At 31.6% G+C, this 13847-nt stretch overlaps 1 protein-coding gene across 1 annotated transcript; it reads left to right on the top strand.

Moving 5' to 3' along the window:
• Positions 1–444: 444 nt before the first annotated feature.
• LOC117170558 (acidic leucine-rich nuclear phosphoprotein 32 family member A) lies at positions 445–13517 on the top strand. Its single transcript, XM_033357386.1, has 8 exons — positions 445–623; positions 7286–7429; positions 7536–7655; positions 7745–7857; positions 7945–8048; positions 8141–8214; positions 8336–8426; positions 11568–13517. The coding sequence occupies exons 1-8, from the start codon at positions 576–578 to the stop codon at positions 11630–11632; spliced, it is 759 nt and encodes a 252-aa protein (XP_033213277.1). The 5' UTR covers positions 445–575; the 3' UTR covers positions 11633–13517.
• Positions 13518–13847: the final 330 nt, after the last annotated feature.

Below are 13847 nucleotides of genomic sequence, written 5' to 3'. Positions count from 1 at the left end.
AAAAATTTAAACATTATATTTATTTTTGCTTTATTTTAGTTGAAACTCGAAAGATCTAAAAATATCAATTTGTACATTTTAATTTCAATATTAAAACGAAATATTAGTGCTTCTTTTATTATTTTATATTTTTAATTCAAAAATCCCGAGTTTCGACACACGTTTTAACTATGTATTCAGAGAAGGTAAAGAGAAACTTCTCCACTTTAGAATACATGTTTCTTTCTTGCAAGGATTCAAATTAATCTACAATCTATACACTTTACTTAGAAGTTACAGGGTATTTTAATTTGGCTAGAAAAAAAGTAATTTTCATTGAAATTGAATCAAATAAGGACAAAACATTTAGAAAGTGTCGTTTTCGCGCCACAATTCAGGCTTTTCACGCGAGATAGCGCTGCCGTTTCCCGCCTGTTATTTGGGGGGCAGCGCCATTGAGACAGCGTTGAGTGTAGCGCCTAAGCAGAATCGCAGAATCGAACCGTCGTTCTGTTCGACTGGTGACTGATCGTGGTTTTGGACTAGTTGTTGCGACGCAGGAAGGTGCCAGTGCAGCGATCTGTTTTCAAGAGAAGATGGAGAAGCGGATAGAACTCGAGAAACGGGGAAGGAAACCCAACGAAGTAAGTCAAACCTCGCTTATTTTACAACTTCGCTTTTCACCACGATTCATCTTGAGTGTTCCGCGAATTAATAGTCCTCACGCTTAATATCCCCAGTTTTCGCGTGTCGCGTGTGGATTATGAATTCAAAATTAATTACTGCTCCAATTTTTCTTCGAAAAAAGACAACACTTCCCTTTTCGCCGCGTGACCGGGATGAATTCCTTCGAAAAGCCGCCTTCCTCACGAGAAGCTCTCAAAAAAGCATGGCGTGCTTTCGCAGTTAGAAACAACGGTTCGTTCTATTTTTCTCAAAAGTGACACCTCGCGATATTTTTTTAATAGAAGTGATTTTTTTTTACTAAAAACATGTTTCTTTTTTACCACGACGCGAGGCTGGGGGGAACCTAAAAATTCGACGGCTTCACGCATGCAACGTCGCAACAGCCATCACACTCTGTTCTTCTGATATTACCGGTTGCTTAGAAATTCATTACAGAAGATTCACGTTAGGATTTTTTTTAACATTTCTAGTCCCTTTGGCCTTTATTATATTTTTTTATCTCGACTTAAGACTGTCCAAGTAAAAGTGCATTGTTACACCTAGGAACGCCATCGTATGTTAGATGGTTATGCATCCCAATTTTCAAAATTCACTTGCATGAAGAGTCTAATACGTATTTTCTCCATGCCTTCCATCAATATTTCACGTTTTACAATTTTAAACCATTTTATTAATTAAAATATAAACAAATAATAATTTGCAAGTTTAACCTTTGAAAAAGATTGATTTTCCCTGTAAACTTACGTGAAAACGAGTTGTTTGGAATTGGTAATCGGCACTCTGCAGGTACTCAACCTGCGGTGCGAGAATAAAACTTGTAAACAAAAATTGTAGGGCGGCGTGGCCTGAGATGCAGCCACTTACATAGTCCATAATCCAACATTGGATCAATTTTTTTGGAATTAATTTAATTTTAACCCGGAAACGATATGAGTATTTTGCTGCATAGAGAGCGCAATGACGCGTGAGTGCATTCTTGTTTGGGAGCGCGATCCTTCGCTTCTTTTTAGCGAGCCGAGAAAACATATGCACTCGCCGCAACCATCCCGCACCTGCCGCGATCGTTACCGTCGATTACTTAATCGCACCTAGGCTCAAATACCCTGCTCCAAATGCTCTCTTTACTGAAATGAATTTATTTTTTTACGCCAGGTAACCTTTATTAGGTCAAGGCCACGCATGATTTTCAAAGCTGTGGGTCGTTCTCTCGATCCCGATTATAGTCTTTTTTTTCGGAGTCCTTAATTTGACTCAATTTGTAATTAAATCAGCTTCAATATAAAGTAACTGAACTATTTTTAAATTTCGAGAATAAATTAGAATTTTAATGATAAAAGCTCATGGTTTAAGTTTTGTTGGTGATTAAAATCTGAACTTTGTTTACTTGCTCCAAAAAGTCGCGTGCCGGCATTATTGCGCCGTTGTTTTTTCGGTTTGGAGAAACCGCCATTGTTGACAAGACGCCTATGAAGGGGAATCAAGATGACAAGGTGGGACTCGTCCTGTGGATAGTTTATCCGCGTGCATTATGTAAATTAATTTGGAAGCAACGGAGTCTGTGCAATACAAGAGAATAGTGCGTGTGCGGAACTGACGGTGCCACCGTGGGAGTTGCGCGAGCGAGTGGACCGACCACACCAGCCTTGTGTGCGCGGTAGACATGTTTGCAAGGCGCTCGCGGATTTTTGAACCCCTCGGTGAGTTTTTCTTTGTCAGAAATGAAAACCTTGACCTGGGACAATCACCTTCATCTTCTGATCATAAAAAGGGTCGTTGAATTTCGAATGTACACAATGTCTAGTTTCGCGGTCTATCGCTGCAACTGGTAGCCATCTTTGGACGAGTCCACTTTGTAATTGCTCTTTAACGTCAACTACAACGTGGTAAACTCCAAGGGCCTATTTTGTTATAAAATTAGAGGTGTTTTCATGAAATTTCTAGATTTTACTGAAGAGTTTCACTTTTCTTTGGATTAGGGTAAGTTTTCGTGCTTGGAGGATCAAGAATGATTGAGATTTGAATTGCGTTGGCGGGTGTTGTCAAAAGTTAGGTCGATCTAAGTTGACAGGGGCGTAATTAGAAGATGAACAACCCCGGGTACATATCCATATATTTTTAAAATAAACCTGTCATTATTTCCTTTTTTCTCTTTTTTTATACAGTCTCACGCGAAAATAAAACATGTTTGAAATAATTACTGAAATGTATTCTGATTTATAGAAGGTATAAAGTTGTGTTAAGGAGTGATTGTCATGTAACGAGATATGCATTTTTACGGGTTTGTGAGGAAGGGTTAAAATTGTAGGAGGAGTACACAAGGAGAGTTCCTCGTTGACCTGCGACTGTCATTGATCCACCTCTACAGTCTACACGCCACGAAACATGTCCCATAGAACTACACCTACAGGGCCGTCCTAAGTCAAATTAGATCCATTAGATTTACTCCGTGGTTTTTCTTTAAATTTGATCATTTAATAAAAGACCATTTTGAAAACCTTTAGGGGTTTCTCTGTTAGTTTGAATGAAATTAAAAATGAATTAAAATCCATTGAAGCATGTATGGGGGATTTTTTATTTTAAAAATTTCCGTGATAGGTCACCATTCAATTTCTTATCATTCATATTTTTTATCTGCTTTTTTATAGATATATTTAAATGTTTAAATATCTCCAAATTTTTAGCTCCACAAGTTGCCTAAAGTCATTTAGTGCCTCAACTCAGAACTAAAAGTTCAAAAAATGTATTGAATTGTAAAAATAAGTATTAAAAACAGTGTTGCAAATAGAGTTCCCACTTCCTCACACTTATGCAGTGAGAGAGCACATTTATTGTGAAAATGTTTATCTCGAACAAAAAAGAAAACAATTACTTTGCTGTTATATAAGCAGCAATCCATCTTAAACTTAAATGAACTTCAGTTTAACATATGTAGCGAAAAATTTGATACAGATTATACAAAAATTTAAATAATAGACGATTGGAATTAAAATACGAATTCTAAACTTATAGACTAGATTTTTTAGATAGTAAATATTTAAAATATAAATTAATAAACATCTGCTTTAAATTCGTGTTAATTTTTGATAATGATTTGTTCTTATTATGCAAAAGTGATTTGTTACTAAATTTTAACTTTTTGTTGATATATACAAATGTGTATAAATACCATAATGTAGTACTGATAACATTAGTTCTACTAAACTCACGGATTTCTCAGACGTTTATTATTTTAAAAAAAATTATTTTATTAGTTTTTAGTTTTCTTATTTCTCTCTCCTTTCTACTCTATCAACCAAAAAGAATAGGACACAAAAGCATATTCACAGAAATTAAACTGTGCATTAAAAATTATGAAAAAGTGTCCGGGCCACAGCAATTATATTATTAAACAGATAAATATGAAATATAAGCATGTGCAGGGTGGCTGCTCGACCGAGAATTTTTTGAGACCGGGAAGTGACATTGAACTTTTTTTCAGTGGAAATTTTACAAATTTGTAGAAGAAAAATCTGTCCCCGTTCGATTTTAACAGCTTTTAAATAATTAGTGCAATTGCTATGTTTTTCAATTATACTATGATTTAGCTTACAATGCGTAATTCACCATTTTTTTACTTTAAAAATTGTCCATTTAAAATTTGTATTTCTAAGCGTACATTTTTAATTTAAAGAATTCTTAAATGCTTTCTTAAAGACTTGAACAAATAAAAAATAAAAGCCATATAAAAGCAAGATTTGAATTTTTGTTTAAGACAAGTAAATTGAAACCGAATCGTCAAAATGTTGAAAAATGCTTAATTTGTAAGTGAAGTTTTTAAATGTTGATGTATAATTTGGGAATAAACATTTGTAGAAAAAATTTGAATAATTTTAAGATATATTTAGGAGTTTTTAAAAGGTTAAAAATTAGTATGCAAATTTTAAAAAGTTTTCTTAAAACATTCTAGAATCTTGTTTGAAAATTTTGTTTATTTAAATCTTTGAAAAACTTTTAAAATATTCTCTTAAAATAATTTTCCTAGGAATCTTAAGTAAATGTTTGTATTTTTTTGAAGCCTTTCGCAATTCTTAAAAAAATCTAATTTTTTTATTTTACATCTGCGAAAATCTACATTTTGTTTTATATTAGGCTATCATTTCAAGTTTTATATGAAGCTTTTTAAAACTTCTACATAACTCTTAACATTATTCCAATTTCGCCGACAAATAATAAATCTTCAATTGTCATTTATACATCCAAACTGTAAAGAATGTTTCTAAAATTTGCAAGATTTTCTGGAAATTATAGAAAAAATTTAATTCATTTTGACAGATATTTAGAAGTTCTGAAAAAATTTTTAAAATAATTTTAAATTTAAAACCAATTTAAAACAATTTGTAGATTTCTCAAGATTTTGAAATAAAATTTTGAAGCTTCCCACGGATGTTTAAACTATTTAAAAATAAAATTATTGAATTTCTAATTTAAGAAATGTGCAGTTACAATTTTTTCAACTTTTCAATATTTGCTATTTCTAGCTTAAAATTCCATAAAATTGTAACATTTTGAAAATTTGAAAGTTCATAGCATGATTTTTTAATTTAGAGCTTTGACAATGATAACGTGGATTTTTTTTATATATTGACAAATTTTAGTACCTTCAACCGTGAAAAATGTTTGCTAACCGGAAAATTATCGGGAATTTATTTCGTCGATTAAAACGGCCACCCTGCATGTGGCATACGTATTTAGCATTATTTGCTCAAAAATCAGGATAATTCGAATAAACATTCCTGCCAAAGAATTTTTTGGGACTGAATTCTGAATTAGTCACTTTCTTAAATTAATAATCTGATGCAATGTAACAGGATAAAACAATTGATTTATTATTTATAATTTGGATGGAGATAAACTCATAAAATATAAAAAATAATACTAATTGCAGCAGTTATTTTCGTCCACAGTTGGTAGAGAGAGGTTTTTTCTAACGTCTAAGTAAGAACTTTAATTTCACTTTTCTCGAGACTCGATATTTTTCTTTAGTCTGTTGTTCACTGCGTTCAGTGCTATATAAAGTAATCACACATAATGTTTAAAGTCGTTACGGCAACACAATCTAACCACGAACCGCCGCCTGTTTAATTTTGTCTAAACTAGATATTTTTTGGTAAGTAAGTCGTTTTATCTCGATAGAGCATAAAAAATCTCAAAAGTACTTTCAGTTCCTAAAATTTGGTGGTACAATACTATTATCGTATTGTAGTCAGGTTAAATATTTAGGAAGTTGGTAAAAATGCTTTACCTTTTTTTCTCTTGTAGTTCACGAAAAATATTTTGATTTTGAATATTTTTGGTTAAAATTTATCTGTGACTTATAAGTGTATCAGTTTTTTTTTTAAATAAATTTAATTTCTCGTTTTGAAAATTATTTCAGAAACAGTCCAACGAATTAAGTATTTTGAAAGCCTGAAACGAAGCAACACTTAAAGTGTCAAGTAAACCCTTGTTCATTGAAAGTGCATAATTTTGGAAAATTTAAAAATAAAAAGTGCAAATATATTCTTGGACCAAATAAATTACTGTGAAGTCAGATTGAATCTTATGGAGAAATGCTTGACGGTAAGTCATGTGTGATGTGGGTGAAAATATTGTTTTTGATAGATAGTTTGAGGTTATGGGTACGATCCTGGAATGTTGATGATTGTACTGCACGACGTGACCAATCCTATGGCCAGAATGTCGGGCAGGCATTCTAAGATTAGAGTGCGCGGGTACACCGCGTTGATGTGAACGCGGTTTGTCGGATAACATCGGGTTTCGAACTGTTCAAGTTCGGACCTGTCGCGTGCCGCAGTCGCTACTTGTCGCTCGTCTGCTTCTTCAATGCTACCCGCATCGTCACAAAAGTATTCTCTTGCTTTATCCATTTCCCTGCCCCTGCCCCTTCTACTGCTACTGATCACAACAGAACCCCTTCTTTCTCTTCGTCTAACCCGACCCTTTCTCTTTCTCCGATCAATAAAATAGCCCATCCTGCGAAAGCTCTCCCACTTGTTTGAATTTTAACGTCACTCACCTATATGAGCGTGACTGTTTCTTTGGCTCTTTCCCATCGCGAAATATCTATTATGCATTCTTCAGACATAACTGGTAGATCTCGAATACAGTATCATGTGGAAATCATCAGAGAAAAGCGTCTCCGAAACGCTCGATCATCGCTAAAAGCTGCAAGTTGTGGTCGTGACTGATTTATGAAAATGATTAGGGTCGATTAGTTTTGCTAAATGGTCCCTTGACACGTGTTGACTGTCAGTTTTGATCTAAGATTATAAGATATGATTTAGAAGTGGTGCAAGAAGTAGCTCGTATAAATGGGTTTGGATGTAGTTGCGTGCACTGGCTGCAGAGTATGAATATCGATAACTCGCAACGACCTTGTAGATCCGATTCGTCAGATTACACGCGACCTTTAAACTATTGTTTCCATGACGATTTTAATTATGTAGTTGTTGAGGAGCTACCTTGACAATTTGGAGCAGTGACGTGATTTTCAGGATATTTCAGCCTTATTGATTTTTACTCATCACAAGTCATATAGTCAACAATATTTTTAATTTACTCTTTTTTTTCTTCTTTTTAGATCACAGACTTCGTACTCGACAATTGTCGGAGTACGAATATCGTTGGCTTAACAGATGAATATGTAGCTTTGGAAAAGTTGAGTCTGATCAATGTGGGTCTTACGAGTCTCAAGGGCTTCCCCAAGCTACCAAATCTCAAGAAGGTTTGTTTTACATTATTATTGTTTACATTTGAACCTATGGGATTTCATTAAACTGTATGGCATTCAAATATTTAATTGATTTAATCTGAACGAATTTCATTAATAGCTGGAATTGAGCGACAACCGGATCTCTGGTGGCTTAAATCTTCTTAGCACAAGTCCAAAATTAACTCATCTTAACCTCAGTGGGAACAAGATTAAGGACCTGGACACGCTCGAGCCTCTAGTGAGTATATCTTCCCCATTCTTATCTGTTAAAATGACAATTACTGAACCAATTCTCTGAAATGATTTCTCTTTTATTATCTTCTACAGAAAGAATTCAAAAACTTAAAAAGCTTGGATCTATTCAACAATGAAGCGACAAATATGGATAATTACAGAGAGAAAGTCTTCAGTCTTATTCCCAGTCTACGTTATTTGGATGGGTATGTGTCCAATACACTTTTAAATAGTTAAACCCAAAAATTGAAAGTTTTCTCTGCAGTTATTTATAATTTGGGTTTGTTTAATAGATTTGACATCGACGATTGCGAAGTTGATGATAGCGAAGGCGAGGATGATGAAGTCAATGGTAATGATGGAGATGGAGACGGTATCGAAGATGATAGCGAAGAAGGTTAGTTTTATAATTTAATTGGATTAAATACTTGTGTATTATTTTCTGTATAAACATTTCTTTAAATTAACTTTTGTAATTCGATCTTCCAGTCTCTGATGAAGAAGATGACGATGATTTGGATGAAGGTGGCGTAGGGTTGGAAGCCGTATACAAAGATCATGACGTAAGTGCAAATTGAAATTGGCCTTATTAAGAGAAACAATTTTTTATCATTTTTTTGCCATTTTTAATTGTATTATTTTTGACTGATTTGAATAAAATTTTAATAACTTTTGTGCTTTTAGGAGGAAAGTGACGAGGAAGATTATTTGGTAGAGGAAGACGATGACGATGATGATGATGATATCGATGAAGATGAGCCAGAGGAGGAAGAAGGTGCGTTTTTTCCTTATATTTGCTTTTAAAATATTTTTGAAAATTTCCCGAATATTGATGACAGTATCTCATATTATCGCCAATAACATATTTTGCATTGGATTGAATTCCTTTCAAATCAGGCATTAGGCACTGTTTTTTTGCAATTTTTGAAGATGAAAAAATGTTTCAAGAAGTCATTTGTATTTGAAGTTTTTGCTTCGTTTTTCAAAAAAAAAGTCCATTTTTTCTTAAAATTATATAATTTCTGACGTAATTACGATATTTAAGATTAAAACTTAGGAAATGTTTGAAATTAACAAAATGACGGTGGTTTTCCGGAACTTTAAGTCTATTTTCCAAAAAAAAACCTACATCTAAATATTTTGTAAATTTTTAAAATTTGATTTATGTTTTTATATATTCCACAAGATATTTTCCATATGATAGTATGAATTGAATAAAAATCGACAACAAATATAAGTGTAGTTTTTTTTTTTAGAACAGACTTAATAGTTTCAGAAAAACTGCCGTCATTTTATTAATTTTGAACATTTTTGCATTTTTCTTGCGGATTTCAAAAGAAGGTAGCAAACTATACTGAAATGAGGAAAGAAATCTTAAATACCTCAATTAGGTCAAAAGTTACATAACTTTAAAGAAAAAATAGGGTATTTTTTTAAAAAAGCTAAGCAAAAAATTCAAATACGCGTAACTCTCCCGAAACTTTTTTTTTGTTTGACAACACGCAAAAATACGTATCGCCTAATTTCCTTTTGAAAAACAGCATATTTTGTCACCGAGAGATTTTGCGACTGTTGTAAGTGTAGAACCTGAATATATACATATTTTTTTATTTAAATGGGTAACGATTTATGTATTTGAATTAAAAATATGATAGCTGTAATTATAATTTGGAGCATGAAATTTTGGAAAAGATGTCTAATATTGAATTTGAAAAGGGACTTTTCTACAAGAATCATTATAGTTCTAACTTTGAGCATGGAATTTCCGAAACGAATCATAATTGTTAGTTGGTTTCGGGGCTTTCCCAAAAGACTTGGAACAATGAATTTTCGAGAAAAATTATAATTGTAAGTTGGGAAACAATTTTTCAAAAGAATACAAATGCTAAGCTAAGGTAGGGCAATTTCCAAAAAAAATAAGGTTAGGGAAAATTGAAATCATTCGTCTGGTTTTTACGATAGTTTTGTGAAGTATAAAACAATGATTAAATACTAAAAACAAATCATCAAAAACAAATAGTTTTCAATAGAATTTCCATCTTATACAGTAAAAAATACATTTTTGTCAAATAGGTTTACCAGAAAAAAACAACCATTATTTCACTATTTCGTGTAAGTTTCAGTGAAGCAACTTTAAGTCAGAAACATTAAAAATTGAACGATTACATTTTTTATAAATTGAACGCTCCTTAAATTAAAAATTAAATTATTTATATTGTAAATGGTTACAAAATCTTGAAAATGCTTCCAAATCTTATTCGAAATTCTTGAAACATCTGCATATTGTTCACATTTTTTTACATATTTTTTATTATTTTTGAAATTATTTCAGAACTTTTAAACATCCTTTAAGTTGAATCCAATTTTTTCATGATTTTTTTTATTTTAACAAATTTCCTTCAAATCTTCCACATTCATTTTTTGATAATTTTGTCAATCTTTCTAAATCTTTGATTGATCACTCAAAATTATCTTTTCAAAATAAAAATCATTTTCAATTTTCATAGGAAATGTTTTTAAATCTTCAGAAGCCATTCAAAATTCTTAAAAAGCTTTTAAATTTTGTGTTTTTAATCTGCCAAAATCTATGTTTTGTTTTAAATTAGGCCGTGGCTATTTACCGAAATGTTGTTACTAATAGCTGACTTGAAAATTTTAAATTGTATTTGAATTTTTCAAAACTTCTAAATATTTCTTCAACTTCCTTCATTTTTTAAAAGAATAATATGTATTTAATTGTTATTTATACATCGAAGTTCAACATTTTGACTTGAAAATAATTTTTTTTGTAATAGAGCAATTAAAATGTAACATTCAAAATTTAGTTTTTAATATTTAACTGCAATTAGTGATTTTAAATAAACAGTCAGATTTCTTTTTAATAAATTTTTTTTTTAATTGAATAGTTTAAAAATGGAATATTTTAGACTTATAATATGTAAAATTTAATAAAAGCTTTTAATTATAAATATATGATTCTGAAGTCATTTTAAAATTGGAAATATATTATAAAGTTTCAATCGGGCGTTTACATTTGTTTAACTAATAAGACTTTCCAATTGAAATAGTTTCCATAATTAATTATTATTCACTTTTTAAATCTTAAAGAACAGTTCAATTTTAAAAATCATTATTAATTTATATTTACAATTGATCAAATAAAAATGTTTTTTATCTAGATTTCAAACGCTTCTAATTTTTAATAGCTCAAGTGTTTAAAACTGCATTTTAAATATCTTTAAAGTAAAATGTACACCTAACAATTCAAATATAAAATTAAAAGTTTGTTAGAGTGGAAGATTTTTGTCTATAAATTTGTAAAATTTCCGGTCAAAAAATAAATTTACTGTGATTTCACGGTCTCCTAAGATTCCCGATATCCCGGTCCAAGGCCCTGCGATTAGAATTTAAATAGAAATTCTAACCTAACTTTCAGAACAGTTTTCAAATAGTAAATATTTCATGTATAAATGAGTGAAAATTTACTTTTGAGTTCATTTTCGCTTAAAAGTAAGTGCATTTAAGATTATATTCTTTTGAAAATCACAGTAAATAGAACAATAATTTTTTTTACTTTAGATAATGTTAATTCCATCTACTAAACCCCTTTAAAATTAAAATGTATCTTTAAAATTATACCTATTCCTTCTAGTTCGGATTTTTGTCACCAGGTGGTGTATCACCGTTTAACCATTCCCAATAAGGCACACTGTTTTTATATCAAAGCTTATATTTTTTACACAAAGTAGTATAAAATTCTTATATTCTGCCAGTTTTACAAAACTTTGGATTTTAATTCTTGCATATTCCTCAATGAGTGAATTATTTCGAAATAAAATTACACAAGACCACTTTTATATTTTTAATGTTACAACTATATTGTCCCTGACTGAAAAAAAAACTTGGTATTTCGTAGAATCATCATCTCCAGCCCGAGGTAAAAAGAGAAAACACGAGGATGGCGGGGAGCCGGGGAATTAGAACCCTGATAAAGTTTTCGCTACTGTCGAATGAGTGTGTAAAATTCGTATAAATAATAACAATGATTGCGCCGCCGAGTGAACAGCTGGGAATCAAACTTATTGACCGACCAATGACAGTACAGTTAGTGGTGTGATTTTATCAGTAAAGAAGGAAAAAGAAAGATAGAAAGAAATAGAATCATTGTCTGAGAAACTGCTTGTGAGACAAGAATTGATTAAGAATAAGTGAAGATCACAAGAGATGAAAGAACAGAAAAAAGGCATAAATACGGGCCGCATTCCAGCTAGACCCAACACGTTTTAGTTATACTAACGATATTTTATATAGAGTATATAGTTAGAAAATTAGAGGTGTTGCACAGTGTGGACGGAAGTTTGGAATAATGAAGGACTCGATTAACAGCAGAGATCTTCACTCGAATGGAGCGCATTTGTCTGTTAGCTCCGGTCGGCCAAAGGCTGGTCATGCTGGAATGCAGCCGTCGTTAAATAAGGTTACATAAGTTACATTTTAAATACATTATTATTGTACCATTAAACGAGGAACAACTTTTGTACAGGTTTACGAAATGTCGCTGTGAATTTTAGGGCAGAAATTAAGGAGACCAACAAGAAAATGATCTTTGGGTCCAAGGCTGATGATTAGAGAATAACAAAAGTACTTTATTTAAAAGTATTCTTAAGTAGGGGTTCCAGTCATTGTTTTCTCATGTTCTAAGGGGTAATTTCTAAACTCGTACTTGAGACTTTGTTGTCTATTTGGTATGTATTATGCTGATGTCGATGTTAACGAAAGTCAGAAAACATTGGTATAACCACTGGAAGACAAAGAAGTCGAGAAAAAAAAGTGCAAAGGTAATTTTTTAAAAAAGGTTTTACATTTAGTTATCCACATACCTGCTTGATTTTGGGTTTATGAACTGTAAATGTTGAGAAAAAATGTTAAAAATTTTTTTTAATAATTCCAAAAATAAAAAATATATATATATAAACAATAATAATAATAATATGCCACAATGATCTTTATTTTCTGTCTTGAAAATCACTGAAGCGCTAGCATATATCGTATTGAATAATGCGAAGGTAATGGATATTGACGATGATGATCATCATTATAATTATTATTAAATTATGATTCTTATGATTTTAAACAAACAAATGTTTACACATCATGTGCTTTCACAACGATTACGGAATGGTAATTAAAAAGTGAGAAGAATTTATACTAGGGCAACCGACTAAGTATGCGGAAAGAGATCCAGGCGCAAATGAAAAATAAAACAGAAGAGGCAGATCAGTAAAATGTAAAACATAGCTAATTGTATGACTGGGACCGTTTGACTAAACTGACTAAACAGATTACAGATAACTTTGACCGTATGAGTGTATGAGAGAAGAATGCAAGTTTAAGAGGGTTGGTTTTGTAACAAAAGGAAGAAAAATAAAAATAAAAACAATTGCGGTAGAAGAACAAGGACCTGGCGCGACCTTGCCGCCAGATTGGTTATGGCCTTATCCAATTTTTCCAGGACTAAAAGCAAATTTATATTAGGTACAGTGAGTAAATGTATCTGTAAATTCCATTGCGGCTCGCGCGGAAGCGGCGTATTGAAAAATGAATTATAAATAATACTTTAATTATTGATTAATTATTCCGCGCGCTTCGCGACACAAGAAACTTTTGTCAATTGTGATTTTGGATAGACCATTTAATTGAGAAAATTTGTGTCCGCCGCCTTCGTCAGATACTTTTACGACCGTATATTGTCTGTCTGTTCTGTTGTTAAAGTAAATTTTTATCATAACGTTTGTTTATTTTGAGTAATCTTCATCACAGAATAAGAAAAAATAATTTATTAATAAAACCATTTACAAATCAAGAATCTGTTGTCTGTACTTAATTGTGCTTGTTACACCTCACCGTTTAGTGAAAATGATATCTGGATATTTACAGCAATCTTATGTGAGTAGCTATAGAAAACAATGTATTTCCTGTAGCATGTTTCCATCATTTTGTATGAAGCTTGACTTTCTTGTTCATTTATTATAGTTCAGTTCCTAATAAATTATTACAAATGTCAAACTTATTTTCTTTATTCAAAATTACTTTTTTGGAGATTTGATGATAATTTCTTCATCTGCATTATTTGGGACAAAGCTCAATTTTGAATTTGCAGGCCGAAAAATTGAAAAATATTCTGACAATTGAATCG

Source organism: Belonocnema kinseyi, chromosome 4 (assembly GCF_010883055.1).
Source record: "Belonocnema kinseyi isolate 2016_QV_RU_SX_M_011 chromosome 4, B_treatae_v1, whole genome shotgun sequence".
Taxonomy (NCBI): Eukaryota; Metazoa; Arthropoda; class Insecta; order Hymenoptera; family Cynipidae; genus Belonocnema; species Belonocnema kinseyi.
Note: the sequence above shows the minus strand (reverse complement) of the source record. Positions and strands in the feature narration are given on the sequence as shown.

Excerpts from the sequence above, each read along its gene's own strand:
- LOC117170558 (XM_033357386.1), top strand. The coding sequence starts at position 576 with ATGGAGAAGCGGATAGAACTCGAGAAACGGGGAAGGAAACCCAACGAA. Across the intron at positions 624-7,285 it reads GGGGAAGGAAACCCAACGAA|ATCACAGACTTCGTACTCGA; the intron begins GTAAGTCAAACC and ends TCTTCTTTTTAG. Across the intron at positions 8,427-11,567 it reads TGAGCCAGAGGAGGAAGAAG|AATCATCATCTCCAGCCCGA; the intron begins GTGCGTTTTTTC and ends GGTATTTCGTAG.